The sequence below is a fragment of the Lethenteron reissneri genome, chromosome 21, assembly GCF_015708825.2.
Source record: "Lethenteron reissneri isolate LAM-NWPU_2019-01 chromosome 21, ASM1570882v1, whole genome shotgun sequence".
In the NCBI taxonomy this organism is placed as follows: domain Eukaryota; kingdom Metazoa; phylum Chordata; class Hyperoartia; order Petromyzontiformes; family Petromyzontidae; genus Lethenteron; species Lethenteron reissneri.
The window spans coordinates 20,423,616-20,448,181 of NC_083799.1; the positions used below are offsets into that span (position 1 = coordinate 20,423,616).

A 24,566-nucleotide genomic window follows, 5' to 3' on the forward strand; every position below is an offset into this window, starting at 1 on the left:
CTAATATAAAGATATATTTTCCAGGTCCCAGAAAATGGGGAAGAAATGAGAATGACTTTGAAAAATAGAATGATTTACTCATTTGAGGTGTGCTGTTGGGGAAGGAGGCGGGTTATGTGTTGGTAGCAGAGGGTGCAGCAGTACACTCCACTGCTCATGTACCACGCCTTCTGCAATTGGCAAAGTAGAAATTATAACGGAGTGAAAAGTAATATTTTTGACCGACTTATCATTTCTGTAATTTAATATATATTTAGATATATTGTAATAAATAAAAAAGATGCAACGTGATCACCAGGGTGTTGTGGTCGCATCTGTAACTCGTATTTAAGGACATTATTTCAACATTCAGTCAGGGAAGTAGAACATTTTGCCTGATGCCCTCTTTGTCTTCACAGCAGTGAATTGCATACTGTAATGAAGCGGATGCTTGCACTAATGGTCTACATCCTCACCAGATCCACCTTGCGTGGTCAGAGTGGAAGAGGGGACCAACGTTTTAACAAAACGAAAGGATGCGTTTACAAATAGTGATGCAAACACTTTTTTCAGGAGGGGTCCTATTAGGTTTAATGCAACAAGCAGCGAACTTGCTACCACTCGGCCATGTCACCACCGCCCATTTATGCGTGAGCAGATTGTATGTGTGCATATCTGTAAAACATACATCACTACTGGCCATCTGTGAAAAAGAGCTGCATAGCTCATCGGATTGCTCCGGCAAAAATGTGTAAAGGACACGCAGAGTGTGTGCTTTTAACGGTACGACAAAACTGACTTTAAGAATCAATTGGTGTTTAAAAGCGTCAGTGGAATTACACTGGTTATAGGTTGTTCTGAAATAAGCCACAGCTCCAGTTTGTACAGACGGACTCACAGCGGAGGAAGATCTGCTGTGAAGCTGAAGCAAAGCGTGGCGTGCTTCTTGCAGCACGCCGTGCTATGCATGTTGTGTGCCTTGCATGGTGTCACTGTTTTTTTTGGCACGGGCCAGGGGTCTTCACAGTGCTCTGTGCTAAAGCATAGGAACCGACAAAGTCATTCAAACATCCACGCACCCGACCCCTTAGCTCTCTTGCCAGCACGTTTTGGCACCGTTTTCCACGCACGCTTGCAGATAATCTGCTGGGATTCCAAATGGCATGGCTTAATTTTGCCCTTCCCCGCTGTAGGAGAGGGCGTTGCTCTGAGTGTGAAGGGGGCCCTATGTGGGCTTGAGTTGCACGTGCGTAAATATACCCGCTGTGGCAACCCTCTCAGCTGTCTTGTCTGTGGCTCCAGTGTTATTTTTGATGCAGCTAGGGATTTAATTGTCTTTAATTTAGGTTGAGAGTGGGTTTTTTTTAAGTCTGTCCATCAACAAGAAAGGAAGGCTCATCTGTTGTGGAAAACCAGCCTATTTTAATACGCGTGTTGTTTGTATATACTATTTACGTAAAACGTTTAGTTTTACTCTTTGACTAATACATCTCAATCTTTCAGCCAAATGCATTCCGGGAAGGCATTAGGTCATCATGGGAGTCCTGTACTTTACACTAAACAGTGAGCAATACTTTGCTGCAGACTGTCATAAAATCCTCCGGAAATCACAGCTAAAATATGGGCTCCTCAAAGTAGTATGTTAAGCAACATTTTATCAACAAGGCAGTGCTATAGCGATGCAGCGTTCCAGCTTATTATCTGCACAATTCTTTTTGCAGATGAGAGTAGTCTCGGCAAATTCATACTTTTATCCACGAGTCTTGTTTGGTCAATTTTTCTGGCATTTACTGATATAAAATCCGCATTTTCTTTTATTAATCCACACGATTTCAATAGGTAAGGGGTTTCTAACAGACAACGGGTCCCGTTTATCAATGTTTATCAGGCTTCTTTTACGTGGATCAGTGGAATAAAGCATCCACTGATGTTATGATCCGCATATTCTTGGTTCTTTCAGTAAAGTCACGTAAAAGGGAAATAATAAAAATAAAACATAATAAAATTCTCACGACGTTTCGGCCACAACGCAAGCAGCCGTCCTCGTGTGAAGAACAGAGCTGTCGGAATGACAGCGTCCTAATGAGAATTTTATTATGTTTTATTTTTATTATTTCCCTTCTACGTGACGCTACTGAAAGAACCAAGAATATGAATCCCTGCAGTCATGAAAGCTTTAAATCGAAATAATGAATTCTAACTTGCTGACCCGCCCCGACTTGGGCATCTGTAAAATAGAGCTTCATAGCTCATGGGATTCCTCCAGTCTAAATAAAGATTCTAATTCGGATTTAAAGATCCCCCCCACATTGGTGTGCATCAAGAGGAGTTATCCTCCAGTTAAGTCATGCACCTTTGTGCAGCACTATAACACAAAACATCTCAGAGTCCCACAAACGATTGTCTAGGCCAGGGGTCGGGAACCTTTTTGACTGGGAGAGCCATAAAAGCCAAATATTTCTAAATATATTTCATTGAGAGCCATATAGTATTTTTAACGTATAATAAATTAAATGTCTTACTTTTAATGCGACTTCTGGTGCTGCATGGTTTTGCTGATGGCCTTGTAGTCTGGTTCATACGTGGTGAGGTTGAGCTTCATGCAGGCGTGACCCGTGAAATTTATTTAAGTATTTTTAAATCGGTTCCAAACTGATTTTTTTTTTCAACTCAAAATTGTCTGGGAGCCATATGCCGTCACTGGAAGAGCCATATATGGCTCGCGAGCCATAGGTTCCCGACCGCTGGTCTAGGCCAACGTGTTGACTTTAGGGGGAACTCTACTAATCCGAGATCAGAAATGCTGGACTTACAGCTCGGGTGCTTCCAGACCACGTTATCATGCAAATTATACAATGTTCCATGTACACGGTTATTCACAAGCTTCCTCTGCAGTCAACATGCTTTGTTACAGCCGCATGGTACGTGTTCATCTATCTGTGTGCCTCCTTTATAGGATGAAAGTGAATTCCGGGACAAGCTGTCTCCCATCGTGGTGTCTCTGAACTACAGCCTGGATGAAGAGTACAACTCAAATCACAGCGCTGTGGTGCCAATTCTTAACCACTACCAGGCAGACCACATCCAGAAGCAGGTACCCCATAGACAAATGCTTACCGGTGTTGTGAAATGACCATTGATACTTCAAAACATGAATTGGAACTGATGCACTGTATACGTTGATTGTTTGGTTCAATGATCAAGTGTATTTCATGGATCTGGTAAAATTGTTAGGGTTGTACAAGGTCTCTGTACTTCCATATCTTACTCTGGAAACAGGTTATGATTGCTATTTTAATAACTTTGAAATAGGTTTCTACTTATAAAGCATAACCTTATTTTGTCAAAATTATCTTCCATAACCTCGACCATAAATAGTAAAAACTTCAACAAACATTTGAAAATGACATGCTCCATGTACATTGGTAACTTTATTCACAAGTTTGCCCTGTAATAAAAATGCAATAATTCCAACGATTAATAATTACTAACGGTACATTTCTTGTAAAGTTACTGAGGGTTACATTTCAAAATTAATATTCATATCCATGACTTCTGAATATTCATATCCATGACTTCCGAAGTACAGTACAACATCTTCTTGGTTTTTTCGGTAAAGTCACGTAGAAGGGAAATAATAAAATAATTAAAATAAAACATAATAAAATACAATTTTCACGACGTTTTGGCCACAACGCAAGCAGCCGTCCTCAGGTGAAGAACAGGTCTGTCGGAAAGACAGCATCTGAATGACAGCCCTGTTCTTCACCTGAGGACAGCTGCTTGCGTTGTGGCCGAAACGTCATGAAAATTGTATTTTATTATGTCTTATTTTAATTATTTTATTATTTCCCTTCTACGTGACTTTACCGAAAGAACCAAGAAGATGAATCCCTGCAGTCACGAAAGCTTTAAATCGATACAGTACAACAGTGTTCTGCTGGTGTCTTACATATTTATGGTATTATGGAAGCCCCCTCGTGACCATGAAACAAATTGGCCAACTCGGGCTCATGAATGTAGACAATGGCCATGTGAATTGTAAAGACTTTTCCAGCGACATTGATGATCTTCATGCTTTATACTTCACGAATCATGCTTTCCAACAACAAATTCCATGGGACACAATCCCCCTGCATTGCCAGTGACATTCAGAAGCGAACAAAGTCCGCTCTATCAAACTTGATGCAGTTAAATTCCTGACGGCAGAGAAAACTGGTCATGTGGCTTTGTGAAATATTCACTTGCATTGGCAGCCATAGAAACTTTAAGAACCTTTGTTGTGTTGCCCATATCGCGGGCAATTGTGTAATATAACCACCAGCAAGGCTGTGGAGATGCGGACACTCGTAGGTCTGGGGGAATGCATTTGGTAAATAATCAGAGGGTCATGGAGGTGTGGGAAAGTGACTCTAAGTGGAGGGGTGAGGACAACGGGGGGAGGGGGGGGAGAATGGTGGCACGAGGGCTGTGCTGCAAGGCAAGACATGGGTGCTGCTGTCAGGGCAGCTCTGGGTCGAATGCCTAAACGTTTGACCCATCTGTGATACCGAGACAGATGGTGTCCTTCGCGTCGTCAACGACTACAAAAACAAACGTTTCATTTTACCATTTGGTACTTTTAATGTTATTGTATATGTGTAATACATTGGAGTGTGTCAATTATATACCGCTCACAAACAATGTACATTTAATAATTCTACCATTGTTTTTGTCAAGAAGTTATTCTTTGGTTCTTTCGGTAAAGTCACGTATAAAGAAAAATAATAAATCATACGTGACTTTACCGAAAGAACCAAAGAATAATTCCTGCAGTCACGAAAGCTCCAAAGTTAAGATTTTGTCAAGAAGCTTTCGCATTCCCCTGCAACTTTATAGTCGGGTTAACTCGTTATGGTTGCAAACTTGATTACATCTTTAAGGCTATGGGAGTCGACACTTCCCCCATAGCCAATGCATGCTGGGTCAACAGTTCAATTTCCACAGCCACTGATTCTCTTAGGCATTATGAACCAGAAAGCTATTGTGACATTTTGAAGAGTAGGCCTAACATATGCTGAGTTCAGGCATGACATATGCTGAGCACTAATGTCTCACTTAAAAATTATTTGCAGTTTAAAAAAAAAATATTTGTATTATTATACATTGTAAACATATACTGGTGTGCCTGCGTGTACTGCCTTTTACCTGCTTCAGCAAAGAACAAAAAAGTTACATAGAGTTCCATGTTATTTCAGCTTCAATGGAGGGAAATGTTATAATTAAAATTTCCCTGGGGGTGGGGAGGAAAGCAATATTATATTTCACAGATGTGGACCTTCTCGTTAAGTATTTAAATCTTTTCCATTTGAACTGTCCCCATTGTACTTCTACAGGCGTACATTTTGCTGGACTGTGGAGAAGACAACATCTGCATGCCAGACCTTCAGCTCGCTGGATATCTGTGCGTAACACTCGCGCGGCACAGCGTGCTTGCATAAATAAAGGCACATCACCGCCAGCGGTCGTGCTGGGAAATTCCATCTGGGATATGATCCAAATGCCATGATTGCACCATAGATGATTCCTTTTTCTTTGGGCGATTCCCATGTTTAAATCCATTTAATTAAATGGGATTCTCACAGGAATTCCACATGAGAAATAATCATCCAATATAATTAGACTGATTTTAATGACGATGCAGGAATTGCCATTTGATATGAGTGCATGTATTTCTAAAAATGTTCTATTTGGAGTTTGCTGTGCAGTACCATTGAATTAAACTCTGCTATACTTTTCGATTTAAAGCTTTCGTGACTGCAGGGATTCATCTTCTTGGTTCTTTCGGTAAAGTCACGTAGAAGGGAAGTAATAATATAATAAAAATAAAACATACTATAATAATTCTCACGACGTTTCGGCCACAACGCAAGCAGCCGTCCTCAGGTGAAGAACCAGGTCTGTCGGGGAGACAGCGTCTGAAATGTTATACTTGGCCTGCAGCTATTGCCTAACATAGATATTGGTTGCTGGGAAAGAATGAACGTAATTCAGTACCACAGCTTCTCTGCTAATCCTGTACATAATGTGGGAGGAGCAGACGCCTAAACTTCCTACTCCGTTCTTTCACCGATCCTTTGTTAGCCAGAAACAACATAGGACTGTGTGTGCACACGTGTGTGTGTTTGCATTAAGACCTACATTTCTGCTTTGTTGACCTGGTCAAGGCTTATGATACCATCAGTAGGCCTGGGCTCTGGGTTGTTCTTCATGCTTTTGGAGTCCCTGACCCGCTGCTCACGATCATTAAGGACCTTGATGATGGTGAGCGTGCCCAGGTAAAACTCTGTGGCTGGGAGTCGGAACCATTCCCTGTTCACTTTGGGGTGCGACAGGGATGTCTTCTGGCTCCCACATTATTTAACATCTATTTCGACCACGTAGTTCGTGAAGCAATCAATAGCTGTACCGGAGGAATTTCCATCTGGTACAGATACAATGGGAGGCTGATCGATGCTCGGGTGCGGTCAAGGAATGGCTCCCTATTGCTCAACCATGTTATGTATGCCGATGATATGGTAATTGCTGCTCACTCAGAGGAGGAGTTGAAGGCACTGCTGCTGAACCTGGAGCTTGCCACTAAGAGGTGGGGACTTACCATCAACCCCTCCAAAACTAAGCACCTGCCTGGGTATGTTGTACCATCGGACGAACCACCCCCTCAACTCCCAATTGTTGATAGGGCAGTTGTGGAGAGAGTGGAGCGTTTCCCATACCTGGGCAGTGTGCTCATGACCGGCTCCGGTTTGACAGCAGAGGTCTCACTCCGAATCAGTCGAGCGGCATTATCTTTTCATCGGTTTTGTAACGAAGTGTGGAAGAGCTACCTGGTCTGTCGCTCTGCACGAAGCTTCAGGTCTTCTTGGCCACAGTCATTCCCTACCTTCTCTACGCTTGCGAAACGTGGACCCCCCTAATGGAACATCTTCGCCGGTTAGAAACATTTAGGCTGGCCTGCCTACGATCCATCCTGGGTTTAACCAGACTGGATTGTGTGAGGAGCTCACATATCTTTGAAAAATCTAGACAAAATCACATCGGTGAGCTCCTCCGGCAGGCAAGGCTGCGTTGGCTGGGTCATGTAGCTCGCATGCCGAGATTATATATTATATATAATCTCGTGTCTCTTAGAGCTTTCTTCACTTGATACAGTAATTTTTATGTGACGGTTCCACCTGAATACGGAAGCTTGTGTTGCCTCCGAAACGTCGTGATTTAATTTATTTAAAAAATTTACCTACGTGACTTTACCGAAAAAACCAAAGAGTATGAATCATTGCAGTCACGAAAACTTCAAATCTAGAATTGATCATATCCGATGTGGTCTTGCCTTGCCATTTGTAGTGCAGTGCAATGTCTGTCTGAAGTGTTATTAATGAGCAACTTACAGCAAATGCAGATCTATCCTCATATGCACTCACCCCAGTGGGTTAAATGGGTATTGAGTGACAAACTTGTGTGCACATCTGTCCTTTGCGTAATTTTGCAATTTTAAATTTGATCAACTGCAAAGTTGGAACACATGAGGGGCCCATAAATGTACACCAGGCACATTATAATAATAATGAATCCACTGAAAGCTGAACTATAAATACCAAGAGCCTTTTTTTCTGCAGGATGCTTTTGTTCATGGTATGACAGTAAATGTTATGTTTTGTCTGTTGATTTACGTGGTAAATACTGCCGCTTATGAACTTTTGCAAGGAGTTATCACGTAGTGAAATATGCTCTAATTTGAATGTTGATGACGCTGTGATATTGTTTACAATTGTAAGCCTATTTTTGTAATCACTAATAGCTCAAATCCATGTGCATACCAAAACCTAATTTTATATACGAGTAGGCAATTTCTTTGGTCTTCACATTTTGAATCGCATTGCTATCTCACCTCCTTATAATAATATCAGTAATAATAGAAGCCTCAATGAGTGTTTTTTTCGTATAATTCTGCTGAGAATGTTCAATCAGTTATTTTTTAAAGTTGTAGCTTCATTGAAAGAAATTGGTGTGCCCAGAGAACTCTCACTTGCAAGGGTAGAACATTTGATTGCTACATGGGTCGACCAGCATTACTGGTCGGTCCATTGAACAAACCTAATGGAATTGATTTTCGCTGGCTGGCGTAAAAGATCCACCAACTTCGTGTGCAAGTTGCTTGGCTAGCATTGCTGTGTGCAACAGTCTGGTGGCGAGATGTTGATTACCTCGTCTGGTTTATTTTTGGAGTTTGCATGTCTCTCTCCCCATGGTCACATGGCTTTTTTCTCAGGCTTCTCTGGTTTTCCCTTCCACATTTCGAATCAACGTGCGTCTAGAGTATTTAGTTTTTATACGTTTCCTCGCAATAAGCCACTTCGTTGAGCTGCAATTTGTGACCGCCTAGTCGTTTCTGAATAAGAGCTCTCTCTATCTCAGTGGGCCTTACCTGGTAAGGTAAAACAAAGTAAAAATAGTGTGCAGGCATGCGTTGCCTCGACCGCTTCCCGCTGCCGTTCACTGCCGCGTTCTGGATGACGCGCTCACAGTGCCAGCCTCGGCCTTGTTGTGTCGTCGCAGGGAGCGCACGGAGCTCTACATGGGTGACACGAGCCCGCTAACGCTCACGCTCAACTGCTCCAACCACGGCGAGGGCGCCTACGAGGCGGAGCTGCAAGTCGCCGTGCCCCCCGAGGGGGACTACATCGGCAGCACGCGCAGCAGCGAGGGGCTGGGAACGGGAGATGGGGTACGTCGTCCTGGCTGGTGGGGGATGATGGAGGGGCCGTGGTGGTTGTCATTTGTTCATTATATCACTTGTCGTATTTGTAAGACCGCAAGTACACGAACGTGAGTCATAAACCTGCGCGGGTCATGGGAAGAAATGACAGTCGCCGGAAAATACTGCTATCTATAGTATCTCAGGGTTGATCCTGTGCTCAAACGAGAAGAGGAGATGTGTGTGTCTGTTTGTGGCCCTCAGAATGGTGGACAATTAACATTTCCACTGTTGGGGTCGGTTTATCCATAACGCTCTATCACTGTTGTGTTCCCAGAAAGATGCAAATGCTTTATCAGTCCGAGGCGAAGGATGTACTGCGTCAAACTTGACCATGATTTGAGCTTGCAGGTTACAATTACGGGTGGAGTGCTTAAACCACTACTGTACTACCCAGCTGGAAATAGTCAAGGGTTTTACATTTGTATTTTTACATTTACACCAAACATTCCAAATGCCTTCTCAAAAAATCTAAGTAAGGTGGATAGACCAATCAACTTCAAGGACGGTGCATATCATTATCAGAGTTGTTTCTTTTTCTTTGCATTTTGACTGCTTGTGTTGTGGTTATTGCAAACATGATGCCTTGTATAAAGGTGTCAGTTTTTGTACCAGTTGAAAGGGTAAAACCCTATTACTAAGGTGGATAGAGTTGTAAGAATGTGAAATAGGATTTGACATTTAACCTTGTGTTCCTGTGTTGTCCTTTTGCTCATCGTGTTTTGTCTGCTTTAGAATCTCTTCGCCCCAATCTGCACCCTGAAGGAGGAGAACAACACGAGGTTGGTTGTTTGTGACCTGGGGAACCCAATGAAAGCTGGAACGAATGTAAGCAAGGCAGCTATGCATCCACTGGAGTTCATTTCATATCTTTTTCACATCACGTGTTCTCCAAAAACAGCTGACGCAATGGAATTACAATGTGTAAGCTGGAGTATAGTTTATTTTACATAACGAATGGTGTGTGTGTCTGTCTGTGGGTGCACCTTTGTGTGTGTGTATGTAGCTTCTGATTGGGCTCCGGTTTGATTTCAAAAACATGGCTTATGACAGCTCATCCATCACATTCAATGCCAACATGAAAAGGTTTGTACTTTAACATATTTCCAAATAATAAAGTCGATCACCAAAACAATATTGAAAAAACAGTGTAAAACTGAACTTAACATTGGAGATGCATAAGTGTTTTGTTCAAAGCTGAACCTACGGCTGCTGCTGCTGCTGTTTTGCATTCAGCACCAACAAAGACAACCCGGAGAGTCAGCCCCTCGCTCTGCGCGCCGAGCTGGCTGTTTTGGCACAGGTTGACATTCGGGGGTGAGTTGTCTCCCATGGCAACATCGCAACTATATACATGGCCCTGGCCACACACACAGGTGTCTCATCCTCACTCGATGTTTCTTCAAGGACCCCCCCTTCCCTCCCCAAGCAATATGTGCTGGGCTCGTGCCACATCGTGACTTGAGTGGTGGTGTTTTTTTTCCATAATAGAGGTTTTTGGGTTAGATCTCGTCAAAATAAATGTTAAGCCCCCTTACCACCCAACGCAGCCAATTAGTAAGGTTTGTCACGTAAACAAAACATGCCAATTCGTTACTAGTACAGCACACTGGTGTGGTGGTGAGTTTGTGGGTTTGCTCTTTCGGAAAAATAATGAGCTTTTGTCCCTAGGTTTATTGCAAAAAATGTGTACACTGAAAACTACGAAACTGAAATATTGAGGCTTTTGCCTGGGAAAGTATCGGAGGATTTAATTTTAGAAAGTCCCTCATTGGGGTGATTCGCTGGTGAATTTAGTTTTTATTAGAAATTAACTTCATAAATGTATGCATTGAAAATGCAATAAAGTATTTATACCCGCACCTTCGATACGCACGGTTGGCTATGTGCAGTGCAAAAGAAGTTCAACATACATGTCATTTGAAACAGCTGTCATAAGTCCGCACTTGCAGAAACTTCAGCAACTGAGGGGGGGGGGAGGCACAGAGAGTGCACATTGCACAACCACAAAAATGTCAATAAATGAGCACCTTAAAACTCTCAGCTGTTAAAACAAAGCGCGTGCCCTCGTGAGCGGGTGTTTGTGCATAAAATCTCGAGCTCTTAGGCTGCCCCTGTGTTTTTGTGAGTTAATAGAAAAAAAACTATTATGCGCAGTTATGCTATTTGTGGTGACCTAATCATAAACAAATGTCCAACTAAAATAAATCTTTTGAAACGTTGAGTTACAAAGACAGCTGACTTCGGAAGACTGACACTGGATGTCAGGAACTCCTTCATTCAGCGTCAATCGGTTGAACTATGAAATAGTGTGGAAATTTCTGGTTATTCCATAAATTTTAAACAAATACTCCTTTTCCGAAAAAGAACACTTGTTCTTCTCGTAAAAGTGCGTATGGAAAAGTGAATTATTTTTATTTTCATCTAACTATTTACAGGTTTAAATCCACGTTGTAGTATAGTTAGCAGCCTTAAGCAACCTTAAATAAATCACCCCTTTACATTCACGACATTTTTTTTATCTGACTTTTAACATGTTACTTATATGCATTGTTTATTTGGTGGCTATGGGGAAAAAATAGCTTGTTTATGAGTGAAATTGGTGGCTTAATATAGGGCACTATATCTTATTGTTTGGCTCACTCATTGTTTTTACAGGGTATTTGAGGGCATTGGGCCGTAGGATGCTGTATGCTTGGTTGAGATATTAAACTGAGAAACTGCAAGTCTGAGATCATGAAGTTACCATGATTTCTCACTCCTAGTCCAACTCAACTATTTCACTGCATTTACTCTCAAAAAATTGATCCAACAAAATTTAACAAGCCTGTTAAGTCTCCTAGTTGATTTAATTTTGATAGATTTTTTTGATTAATTTTTAAAATATTGCACTTATAATCAAACAAATTCCCATGAATAGCAGTGTAAAAGGACTTCATGCAGAGAAGGAGGTTGACAATGGGGTGAAAACTATTCTCTATTATATTTTAACATTTACAGATGTATTTCCTTGTGGCTTACACTTTATGAAATTACAAATATAATCTGAAGTCTTTTTTTTATTGAATTGGCAAACAAAATACAGTAATGATTTGCACCTTTTATGCATATTGTGTTCATACTTGGGAGGGTTTATTGGACCGAGCCAACTCCTGATTGGAATTTAAACTCGTAGCCATCCAATTACGCCATTAGGCCAGAGATTTCTATGTAATACATACATCAACTTCAAAAGATTTCACTTTAGACTTTGCTTTGTCGGGCGAGTTTATTTAACAAGTAAAATGTTCCTTAGCTAAACAATACAGTAATTGTTTTTCTATTATTTGATTGTGAATAATGTTTAGGGTTCACCATCAGTTGCATCTCTCCCACCCAGGTATAAGGATGTTCTTGTGTTTTGTGCAGCGTGTCGATACCAGATGCAACAGCCATCTATGCTGCAGAGTGGAAATTGGCCGCACCCATGTCTTATCAGGAGGAGATCGGACCTTCACTCCAGCAAGTATTTGAGGTATTTATGTTCTGAGCCCTCTCACTTCACGACACACGTTCAAATAACGGAATTGTTCACGTCGTTTATCCAAGTTGCACGATGCAGTGGCAAAGTGCTGGACTTGCAATTGAGACTTTTTTCCTCATATAAGCTTTTCACCTGATTTTTAAATGAAGGGCAAATGATTGAACGTGTTTTTAAACAGACTTAACATCTGTTGATTTAAAGCTTTCGTGACTGCAGGGATTCATATTATTGGTTCTTTCGGTAAAGTCACGTAGAAGGAAAATAATAAAATAATAAAAATATCAAACAGTAAAATTCTCACGACGTTTCGACTGCAACACAAGCAATCGTCATCAGGTGTGAAATCCACAGCAAGAAATTTTGAAAAAAGTGGCGTTTTTTTTCTTAACATCGTTTTGCATTTGTGCACCACCTCCCTCCTGCACATGCCAAGGTCCACAACAATGGGCCGAGCTGGGTGAAGGCAGGCTGGTTGGACGTAAAGGTGCCCCACCAGCATGATGACGACTTCCTACTCTACCCGCTGCAGATCGCCACTGAAGGGCCCCTCAACTGCACGTTCAGCATGCCCTTGAACCCGTTGAATCTACAGGTATGACCTCCTCAATGGACTTGCAGTATCCCTGCACTGCTGAACATCGCTTGATGATTTCAAGCCAAAAGTTATTTATTTAGCTTCGCATTAATTCTCTGGTGTTTGCTCTGCACCAGGTGGTGTAAGTTCTCTACTGCCATATTTTCCCATAGAATTGCTACTATTGAGTTCTGACAAAGTTGAGGAGTTTTTGTTTGACGCTGGAAATATGATGAGCCGAGTTGACCCACAATCTGGATTTGAGCTTGCAACTTTCCGACTGTGTCAAGCGCTGTCACTAATCACAGGACCACCTGGCCAGATCTGTTAAAAAAAACCCCAATGTGAATGATATTTTGCATGGTATTATAACAGTATTGTCACGTCCCAATTAACGTTTAAAGTTTAGATGTGCTCATTTCAAAATAATCGGACCAATCATCTCAAAAGGATCGCTCCAAATAGCTACATTTACCGCTGAGACACCACGTCATTCCTAGACCGCAAACCATTTTGCCTGAAGTTATTTAAGTGCCTGCAAGTGTGAGTGATCTGTGTCCTTAGGGAATCCAGTGTAAAGTGAGGGGCGGGCGCTGTATAGGGAAGTGCCCTCTGGGAATGTGCAGGGAGTGTTGAGGGGCCCCAGTTATAAACTAATGCTATTGGTTATTAATAGAGTTTATATGCAAGCATTGCAATTCCTACTTCCCCGATGTAAACACATCTGCATTTGGCATGCTAACTCTTGCGAGTGTAGCATAATGAACAATGCGGCATGTTTATAATTGAAAAAATGCTCATAATAAATTTTCAGTGGGGGTTTAATGTATTTTAAAAACTGAAATCACTTGTTAAAGATATATTTAATAGTGCGACTACTCTCTTTTGTTTGTGATGGTGCAATATAGCTCTCCGATGTGTTTTTTTTATTGTTATGCGCGTTGCTTGGCAAGATGTCCGATGTTTTATTCCACATTTTTGGAGCTTCTTAAGGAAATACAAACTTCAGACATGTCGAACAACATGGGGCATGATGTGAAAACGCAATGACATTTAAAAACTGAAGCCATCATGCTGAGCACTTAAATCTGTGTGGAATAGACAAGTGGTACATGTTATAAAAATCCAGAGAATGTTTTTTGCCGAGTATTGCATGGCACAATTGGTAAAAAGAAAACCTTCACATTATGTGCGCATGTGTGAGAGCTTCCAGAGTATCTTGGTCTATAGTATAACACCTGTTCACTTTCAATGAGAAAATCCACAGCTGGTAATACTTGCTAATTAAAATTGAGCTTGCACAATTTTTTTAGTCTGCTTTTTATAACTATTTTAAACAAGTGGCTTCAAAGTTAAAATGATTTCTGTTATCCATCGTGCATCTTTTCAAAGTGATGTGTAAAGAGATGAAAATCCACATTTTTGCCCTTGTACTGCGTGTGCTTAAGTTCTCTAAATGGGTAGCACATTATTTAAAGGCACTCCCTTGTGCTTTGTGATACTATCAGGATAGCTCAGTTGATAGAACGGTGGTCTCACGAGTGCAAGATTTGGATTGAATATACTGGTCTCTGGGTCAAGCCAGTCTTTGATCCCTTTGGGGTCTGTAAAGTGGTATCGTTTTGTGCAAAATCAACAATTGGTTTAATTGGTTCTAGATTTGAAGCTTTCGTGACTGCAAGGATTCATACTCTTAGGTTTTTTTCGGTAAAGTCACGTAGGTAGAAAAATTAAAATAAATAATAATTATAAATAATTTTTCTACCTCCGTGACTTTACCGAAAAAACCTAAGAGTATGGTTTAATTGGCACAGCTCCACCAATGCAGATGAGTACCCCACCCACTTTATTATTGTTTTAAGTGTTAAAATAAAATCCACTTTGACCGGTACCAAATTGCCTGAAATTGGCCAACACTCAAATTACAGTAAGAGGGGCAGCTATACTCCATGTGCAGTGCAATATATCACTTCAGTTCATAAGTCTATGCGTCGTAATTCTTCACTTGATGCAGTTTTTATGGAACCAAAATGCTACTGCTTTAACGGTAATATGACGTCACTTTTAACTATCAAAACTTAAATAATTTTCATACCGGATTTGCAGTTTACCTTTGAGTGCCAAACTATGTTACCACAATGTGCTCTGCAACTTCACTACACCCAGGTCAAATGCCAGAGTGAACATAGTGGATAGGCAGGTGGTCACGTGTGGTAGGGTAACGTGTGGGTATTCCCACCTCTTCCAAGATGTCTGGCCAGCGTGTAAGATTAGGTGAAATTACCCTCGTGACGGTTTTTTTTTGGAGCTCCCTCTAGTGCAGTCCTTTCCATCGGCAGTGCCTTAAGGAAACAATTGTACGGCTGAACCTTTCACCCTCGAATAAATGGTCTACATTTCAGCAACAACAAAAAGCACATTGAAAACTAATAACTGTTTCCCACCGAACTCCCTCTCCAAATAGGTTAATTTTCCAAAGGAAATTTTACCACAAAACCTGCCTTAGTAGCATAACAATATATATAATTTTACGGCCACATTGCTCAAACCCAACACTGCATTTCCCCTGCGGCAGCCAGCGCAGAAAAAAATGCCCATGCTTGGCGCCACGTAAAGCTCTAATGTAATGATGCTGATAAACATCTTAATGAGTGGTTTCTGTAGAAAGTGGAATGTATAGAGCATGAAGGTGGAGTGTCTCTTCTGCAGCCATTGTACTTGATCTGGGCGGAGCTCTTAGCATGTGGTCGATCAGAAGAGGCAGATTGCCATGTGCAGGGGATGACACTAATTCAGGTGTCTGGGCCAATCTGAATGCAGTGCAACTTAGTGCAACTGGGGGAGATAAGGGAGACTCCAGCAGGCTTGCCCAGCCTTTTCCCTAAGTGAATTTTGGCGAAAAAGTAGGCCCAGGGTGTAGATTGGAAGATAAATACAATAGTGGTGATGGTCTCTTCTGGCTCTAAAATATATATCATGCATGAAATGAGTGGTACAATTTTACTGTTTGGCAAAGTGTGTGGCTGTGTGGATTCCATAAGGTGATGCACATGGATGGATTAACTACAGCAATAAGACATCATGAGGCCCTCCTTTACCAGTACCAAAATATAATAGGGTTTTTCCCCTTTTTTCTGGCGAGAAAACTGAAACCTTTTGCAAGGAATCATGTTTACATTAACTACAATACTTGCAATCAGAATAAAAAAAAAAACAACACTCTGATCATTTATGCATTGTCCTTGAAACTGATTGGTCCACACCAGCTGTTTTAAGGACAATGCATAAGTTATCGGAGTGTTTTTTGTTTATTATTACAGCAATAAGATTGCATTGCTTTCACATATGTATGCTGAAATTGATTGTGTATGAAATTACGCTATATAATGCCTCATGGCCATTTAGCATGGCCAGCTGAAAGGTGCCAAGAGTGGTTCCTTCTATAGGCTTCTGGAAAAATACCACACAATAACTGGCAAACACCACAGCATTCCATAATCAAAAAAACTTGGCTTTATGGCATACCAAACTTCATTGGCATATCTAGATGCTGGAAACAGGATAACATATGGTGATATTAAATTAGGAAGGAAGCACATATGAGCATAGTACTTGTATGCAGAATTGTGAAAATCGTAAAATAAATTATACATTTCTTCAACACTTGTGGCCATTGAGAGTCTTTATAAAAATCCATTTAATGCAACAGAAAATACCTTTTAGTTTTTCATGCAGATACCGACTGAGCGATGAGAGTGTCGGCATTATTTTGCTCCAGAATCAGCCAAAAGGAAATAAATCAGAGGTTAGCAGGAACAAAGTCTTGATGGATTTCTTCAGGAGATACGATGGTTTCTGTATAAGTGTCCGTACGTGAATGGCATTGCGGTTGAGAAACCGAGATCAAATATGAATCAAATAGTTTAAACGAATGTAAATGTATAAATAATTTGACCAAATTACCTAGAATGTGCTCGATCTAGTCAGATGTCACAAGCTAAGTTTGGGTTGAGCCTGGATCCATGCTTGGATGGTTGACCACCATGCAGAACAGATGTTGAAGGCTGTGGGGCTACGTTATGGGCAGCAGAGGGAAGTGCAAAATGTATTGCTGTACAATAAATCCATGCTCCCTGCCTTTACTGGACCCACATATACAAAACTAGCCCATGAACAGTAATGAATTCCAATCAAGTTACACAGGTGGCATTTTAGTCTTCCCTTGCTGAAAAAAAAATGTAGTGAACGTTTTGTACATTTAATGTCTTATATGGGGAATTGTTAATATTAACGAGCACAATAAAACGTTCTGTCAAACCATACATTGCTGATGTTAAATTATAATGTTCCATAATTAATGATGTAGAGGGCTAAAAATAACACTTGAAAATTGGTCGGTGCAATTGCTCAAATCACATTGCAAGTTAACAATTTATCTCTAAAATAAATCCCATTTGGATGAAATGCTGTATGTCTGAAGCATAATTTATATCGTCCACCTACTCTACATAAACCTTGTATATTTTTTATTGCATATATCGGCACAGAAAAATGTTTACTTGCAACTTTCGTGAATGCAGGGATTCGTATTCTTTGGTTCTTTCGGTAAAGTCACGAAGATAGAAGTGAATACAAATAAAAACGTTTCGATCGCAACGCAAGCGGGGCAGCTAATGTTAATGTGAGTGATGCCATCATAATGTAAGTGATGGGACATCACTTACATTAACATTAGCTGCCCCGCCCATGCTGCTGACACTTGGGCTACACCCATTTTAAACCTTTGTAAACAGTTTGCCTTTAGAGGCTAACCCCCTTTTCCTGATGACGACCGCTTGTCTTGCGATCGAAACGTTGTGTTTTTTTTGTATTCACTTTATTCAAAATTTTATTCTATCTACGTGACTTTACCGAAAGAACCAAAGAATATCTGCACAGATACTTCATTTTGTGTCGTCCGTATCATTGGAGGGCAAAAGTCTAGACCAAAATCCATGACGCACAAATGTTGTGTTTATGCATGATTTAACCGGTGTAATATCGTGGATATATTCTAATGCATAGCAATAGATGATAACACTAATTTATTGTTATTGCAAGAGTTCATAGCCAATAATGTTTCCATGGTCATTTGAGCATTGCTCATCTCCACTGGTAGTATTTACCATTGGATGACAATTCCACATTTCTATGCTTGGAGTCATTCTTTCCAATGGACAACCACTTTTGTTCATTGTATCGCCACTATTGTATTTTTTATTGACATGAAGAGAAGGATGGACTGAATAGACTTGCAGGGGTTGAGCAGCCTGTTACAAGCCTACTCATAGAAATGCGATAATTATAAAATTCAACTTGGTTATTTGCATTTTAATGCTTAGGTTAAAGTTCAGTCTAAGTAATTAACGAAAAGCTCCAGTTGAGGGAGCTTTTCGGCTACAAATCTCTTTTTACGGTCGTTGAAGTTCAGCTGTGTTCCCAGTGCGATGGTAAGGGCTGACATTTCCTGCCACAGGGAAACTGCAGCTTCCTGTTTACCGTTATGGGCTGATGGAATGAGGCAGTTTAGAGAGATTTCCCAAGATTGGCTTTTTAACCCTAACCACGATGATAACTCGCTTCCCTACACACACCAAAAAAGGACAAAAACAAATCGGTAATAACATGTCAATGTTTTTACATTATCGCGCTCTCATAATAACTGTTGAATTTTTATACTCTTTGGTTCTTTCGGTAAAGTCACGTAGGTAGAAAAAATAATAGATCACGACGTGTCGATCGCAACAGCAAGCGACCGTCTACGTGACTTTACCGAAAGAACCAAAGAGTGTATTCCTGCAGTCACGAAAGCTTCAAATCAAGTTTGTTGAATTTTTGTTTACTTTACGATTTGGATTGAGTTGACAACAATGCCCTTTTGTATTGTTGTTCTGTCCATCCTGAATGTATTTTTGTTGTCATCTGTATATATTAGGAGAGGTTTCCATGTGTTTTTTCGAATCCTATTTGGATGTGGTTCTTAAATAAACTAGATTGCCACGTATATTTTCAATCTTTTACTGTCAAATGTGTAACACAGCATAACGTTACTGTGATTTTTAAACCCGTATGTAAACAAATTGGTCGAAATTATTGCTTGCATGTTTGCGTGCGTTTCTATGCGTAATTATTGTTTTGTGTAAATGAGAGTTTTGGCATGTTCTGTCAATAGCAAATTACATTCAGGGGTTCTGCCGCTGCTGCTGCAATTACTCAATTAGCAGATCTTTACTCTTTGGTTCTTTCGGTAAAGTCATGTAGCAGACCATGCTTTCCCACCTGATGACAAACGCTTGTGTTGCACCCGAAACGTCGTGATTTATTTTATTTTATACCTACGTGACTTTACCGAAAGAACCAAAGAGTATGGATTCCTGCAGTCAAAAAAGCCTCAAATCTAGCAGATCTTTGTATTCCAGATGAGCTGATTTGTCTTCTGAGCACAGGAGGTACAATGAAAGGAATGAGTAAAAAATATATCGCGGATCGGGATGCGAACATGATTTCCTGCTGTTGTATTGTCACCTGTTGGATTTCCGTGACGCAGCCACGTTTGACTTCAATGGAGCCGACCGACAATTCCAGCACAGTGGCACCATCGCCAAACCCTCGCCACGTCATCGTGCGCAGGGAGGCCGGGGAGCGACCACCGGCGCCACGCGTGCTGGTACGAGCAGCTTGCGCTCGCGCGCTCACTCACTCACTCACCCACCCACTCTCTCACTCACTCACCCACCCACCCACTCACTCACCCACTCACCCACCCACCCACTCACTCACCCACCCACCCACCCACTCACCCACCCACCCACTCTCACCCACCCACTCATCCACCCACCCACTCATCCACCCACCCACCCACTCACTCTCTCACTCACCCACTCACTCACTCATCCACCCACCCACTCACTCACCCACCCACCCACCCACTCACTCGTTGGCAGCACAGTGGGGAGATGCTACATGTGTACATGGTGTTGGGGGGGGGGATCACACTCTCCAACACACCGGTTTGCTGAAGTAAGGTTTGTCATGTTTGTGACAAGATCTTACTCATTGGCTCTGTTGGGTGGTGTCGGGTTAACGAGACATTTATATTTCCGCGATCTAACCCAAAAAAATAATTTTGTTATGGATATTGGTCGCGAAAGCCGACGTGTTAAACTGACTCGCAAAGTGATCTGTCTGATTATTAAGCGCTTGAGGCTTTACAACGAGTCGCATGGCATCGTGTGTCAGGTCACTTTGGAAAGTAAAAAAAAATTGCATGTTTCATCAGCATTGTTTGCTGAAATAGCTGTTATTGCACAGTGTATAGAGATGCGTATAATGTTATGATGCAAATACATCTAAATTATTATTGTTATACAACAAAATACAGGTCAACAACGTTAAAGTCTAAAAAAAATGTAACAATAAAACAAGACGGTAAGTAATGGTTATCTCGTTACAAATTGCTAATTGAGTAAATACACCATTACCAGTACCACCTACCTTTTGGCTGATGTTATTGAAACAGTAATGCATCACTCTCCAGCACTACACACAGACATTGCGGATGAGCAGCGAGTGGTTGGTGCACTCCGTTAAAAATATCCCTGTTCAATTCCAGATCATGTTCAACAGCACTGGCAATTGTAAATCGAACCTATGCTGGAGCCTCCTGGTCAACTTGGCCATAACTAAAAGTACAGGTTTCCCTCGCTCTATGCAATGAAATAAATTCCAAAAAAAGGGGCTCTCAAAGTGAGACCACAGATACCTGCCGAATAGCACTCACGGTACACACACAATGTTGCCCTACGTCTGAATATAGAGTGAATTCAAACCGCACATAGCTAATTTTGAGTATAAATGGGTTCGCCGCATTTATGCTAAATCGCACAAACTTGAACCCGCATATAAGGCAAAGGAAACCCGTACATTTTTATGGGATTGCAAACATCATTGCCATGGTAACAAAGGTTGACGAACAAAGATCCCCCGTATAGTGTTAACAGACTGTTGGGGCAAGTGCTGTTAGAAAGCACCTTTTGAAGGTCAGCGTGGCACATGAAGGTGTGGGTGGCCAACACCACGCCCGGCCGCCTTTGTCTCCCCATTGGCAATATTTACTCCACCGCACCAGATACTCATTTGAGGCCGAGTTGACCTAGGGGAGGCCCAGGAAAGGCTCAGGCAATCGTCGCTGATGTTGGCCATGAGCGGGAATAAAGCTCGGGTCGCCAGGTACGTAGTGCAACGCACTAATCACGATGCTATCGTTCTCCTGTGCATCGCGCGTACACACACAGGGTTGCAGCAGCAGTCAGTGCCTGCATGTCACCTGCCAGCTGGGTTTGCTGCCGCGACGTACAAGCGCCGTGCTTATTCTTCGCTCCCGACTCTGGGTCCCCAGCTTCCTTAAGGTGCAGCACAGATGCTCGCGTCACCGTGCGAAATCCACTCCCCTGTGTTAATACATGACACCTTGAGAGAGATGACTTCACAACGGAACACCGAATACTTTCCTGGTGGATGTATGTTGAACTTCTGTCACACCGTACGTAGCCAACTGTGCTCATCAGAGGTGTGGGGGGGAGGCAACAACGAACTAAACACACAAATAAGTGTTTTATTTACAGTATATTTGCAAAGAAGATGGGCCCCTGAATGGCTAATGGCATTTTCCCGCCTCCTCTAAAAGTAAACAAAACAAATTGGCATCGTCTGGCATTGTTACTGCATGTGACATTTAATAGTTTTTCATGAGTGACTTTACATTTTCTGCAGAGATGCATAATTTTCACTTCATGATGCAGCTTGGCATGTTGCTTAGTCCGCAGTCATAATGATCATGTGCCACAAGAACTGGTTACCACAGACAACATTTTATTGACAAATAACATTGTCATTAATTACAAAAAGTATTTACCGTATGACATTCACATCCTCAAAGATTAGTTTGTCCTTTACACACTAGGGTACATGGTCATTGCACAAGTCTAACATATATATGCTTGAGTTATATTTGTGTATAACTTTCTTTATTCCCTGTATCAACACCAGCAAATCATATGCAGGAGTAGTCTTAATTTTGGTCAACATTGCCCTATACCTATATTTAAAATCACTGAGTTTGTGAACCCTACTCTTGCAACGAAGGGAAACTTTGACCTCTCTGTTTTACTAATGCGGTAAATATCAGTTCCTAAATAAAACTCGGTACATCCCCAACAGACATGCCACTTTGGCTGTCAGTGTGTGTGTTAATTACATTTGTAGCACACAGCTGTTACGTGTAAATGGCCTTGGGGAATGAGATGACCGGGCCCGCTAGGAGGACAAATGGTGACCTAATTGTATTACCCTGTTTGAAACATTGCTCGGCGCTTGAGCTCAGCTCGGCTACAATTCGTATTTAATTCTTTACAATAATGTTATCCACTAAATTGCATTTTCATGTTCGAGTTAAGCTTCTCGTTTGACTTTGGTTGTTATTGCACATTTTGAAGTGTGCCTTCATAAGCATTAACAGTTACAAGCAGAAGCACACACACTATATTCTGTAGACATGGAATGTGTAAGAAAATTTACCAACTCGCAACAAATATATTTGACACTTCCCCATGTAGCAAACCCTCATTGCAATTGCTTGATCTTGACGATCATTTATTGCAACATTGCTTTTGTTGCATGTGTTACACAGAAGAGTCAGATGCAGGACCACAACAGGTTGGCAGGTGGCTCTGGGAGCAATTGGCTGTTTTAAACCCATACTCAATGTAATGGTCTCAACTCAATATCTGGCAACTATTGCATTAAAAAAGACCTGTCCTGAATTTTTTTTCAGAAGAGTTGCTTTGCAATTTTCTCGCAAGGCAGCCAGATTAAATTCGGGTTTGTAAATAACGATGCTATCCTGAGGCTTTCCAGAATGTGTTAAAGAATACAAATATAAACAAGTGTGGAAATGCTAAGAATATCTTCATCTTTCTGTGTTGGTGTTTTGACAAAAACTCACTAAGGATATCACCTGTACTCTCTGGTTCTTTCGGTAAAGTCACGTAGATAGAAAAATAATAAAATAAAATAAAACACGACGTTTCGGTCGCAATACAAGCGTCCGTCTTCAGGTGAGAAAAAAGTGATCTGCTGTTTTGGCTTTATATAGGCACGGGAGGAGAGAGGGAAAGGGGGGGGGGGGAGGAGTTTGGCTGTAGGAGTTCACAGGGGAGAGGGGGGGAGGGTTTGTGGCGTGCAGGGATGGGAGGGGGCAAGCACCAGGGAGAGGGGGAAGGGTTTGTGGTGTACATGGCTGGGGGGGGGGGGAGAGAAATTAACAAGTAAATGGACTTGTCGTACAAGTAGTCATCGGACAACGACAACCGGGCGAGTGAGGATGACGACAAGCGGTTACTATTGCAATCATTGAAGAGCTAGTCCAACAGAGATTGGATCCCCTGATGTACCTTCGTTGGTAAGGCACTGCCTTACCAACACTTACTTCACCTGGAATGGTACTTTCTACAAACAGAATGAAGATACCCCAATGGGCTCTCCCCTATCACCAGTGGTAGCGAACATTTTCATGGAGAAATTTGAGACAGATGCCATTCAGGCATCCACCCGACGTCCTTCCTTACTACGTGACTTTACCGAAAGATCCAGAGAGTATGGATTCCTGCAGTCATGAAAGTTTCAAATCAAGATTGATATCACCTGTGTTTTCCAGTATGACCAAGGCATGGAATTTAAATGCATCATAAATTGAAGGTCTCCAATCTTTAATTGGGTGGCAGGGTGGAGAAGTGGTTACACTTGTGTTCATAGCATTTCACAACTCTCGTTTATTTCTACGTGGAACGCTCTTCCCTCTGATATTAGGAAGCTACTGGAGCTATGCTCTTTTAAATCTAAATTAAAACTCATTTCTTTAGAAATGCATTTTGTGTTTAGTTTATTGTCCTTTCCCCACATCTGCGATTAGCACGGTTGGCTTCGTATGGTGCAAAATAAGTTCTCACACTGTTCTTCATGGACTTTCCTCCGGGTTCTCTGGTTCTTTCCAATAGCAACAAAAGCATCCGGTGTAACTGGCATTGGCCAAACATCTCAAAGCTGAAAAATTACAATTCAGATTACCTACAGCAATATTGCCCCCTACCGCACACATTTGGCAGAACCCTCCTGAAAAAGTATTTTGACTCGGCGAACCTTTCCTGGTTAAACAAGCATGGTAATAATCGGATACACTGGGAACACAAATCAGTCGTATAAGGATAACACTATTGTAGTGGGTACAAATGGGAGGAGGCTTCTTTGGAGGCAACACGTTTATTACTCAATAACAATACAGCTTAACGCAGCCTAACACAAAGGGGTTACGGCCCCTTCCACCCGATACCCTAAGGAGGTATGTCCTCCAACTCGCACGCCCTATACACTGGGAGAGCTGCCCGCTAAGAGTCCTCCGGCTAGCGGGACCTAGTGTGACTAACCTGGCCCGACTCAGCCAAGGTCCTCGGGTCCTATCCACGGGGCTGCTCAGACCCGACCAAGCCAAGGCTCCAGGTCTTCCAGGTGGCTTCTTGAGTCTTCGAGTGGACGACAACTGCTGGGCCCGTTCAGGGACCCGGCTTGTATACACAGTCCCAGCTCACTCCGCCCCGAGCCAC

General features: G+C 41.8%; 1 protein-coding gene across 1 annotated transcript in view; it reads left to right on the top strand.

Moving 5' to 3' along the window:
• The window catches only part of LOC133345373 (integrin alpha-8-like), a 121,989-nt gene that overhangs the window by 81,332 nt on the left and 16,091 nt on the right, over positions 1-24,566 (top strand). Inside the window, exons 18-27 of the mRNA XM_061556071.1 lie at positions 2,936-3,073; positions 5,355-5,422; positions 8,575-8,743; positions 9,509-9,601; positions 9,780-9,859; positions 10,010-10,090; positions 12,182-12,287; positions 12,730-12,888; positions 19,457-19,576; positions 21,204-21,317. Of these exons, the coding sequence (XP_061412055.1) occupies positions 2,936-3,073; positions 5,355-5,422; positions 8,575-8,743; positions 9,509-9,601; positions 9,780-9,859; positions 10,010-10,090; positions 12,182-12,287; positions 12,730-12,888; positions 19,457-19,576; positions 21,204-21,317 (1,128 nt within the window). The remainder of the gene's footprint in view (positions 1-2,935; positions 3,074-5,354; positions 5,423-8,574; positions 8,744-9,508; positions 9,602-9,779; positions 9,860-10,009; positions 10,091-12,181; positions 12,288-12,729; positions 12,889-19,456; positions 19,577-21,203; positions 21,318-24,566) is intronic.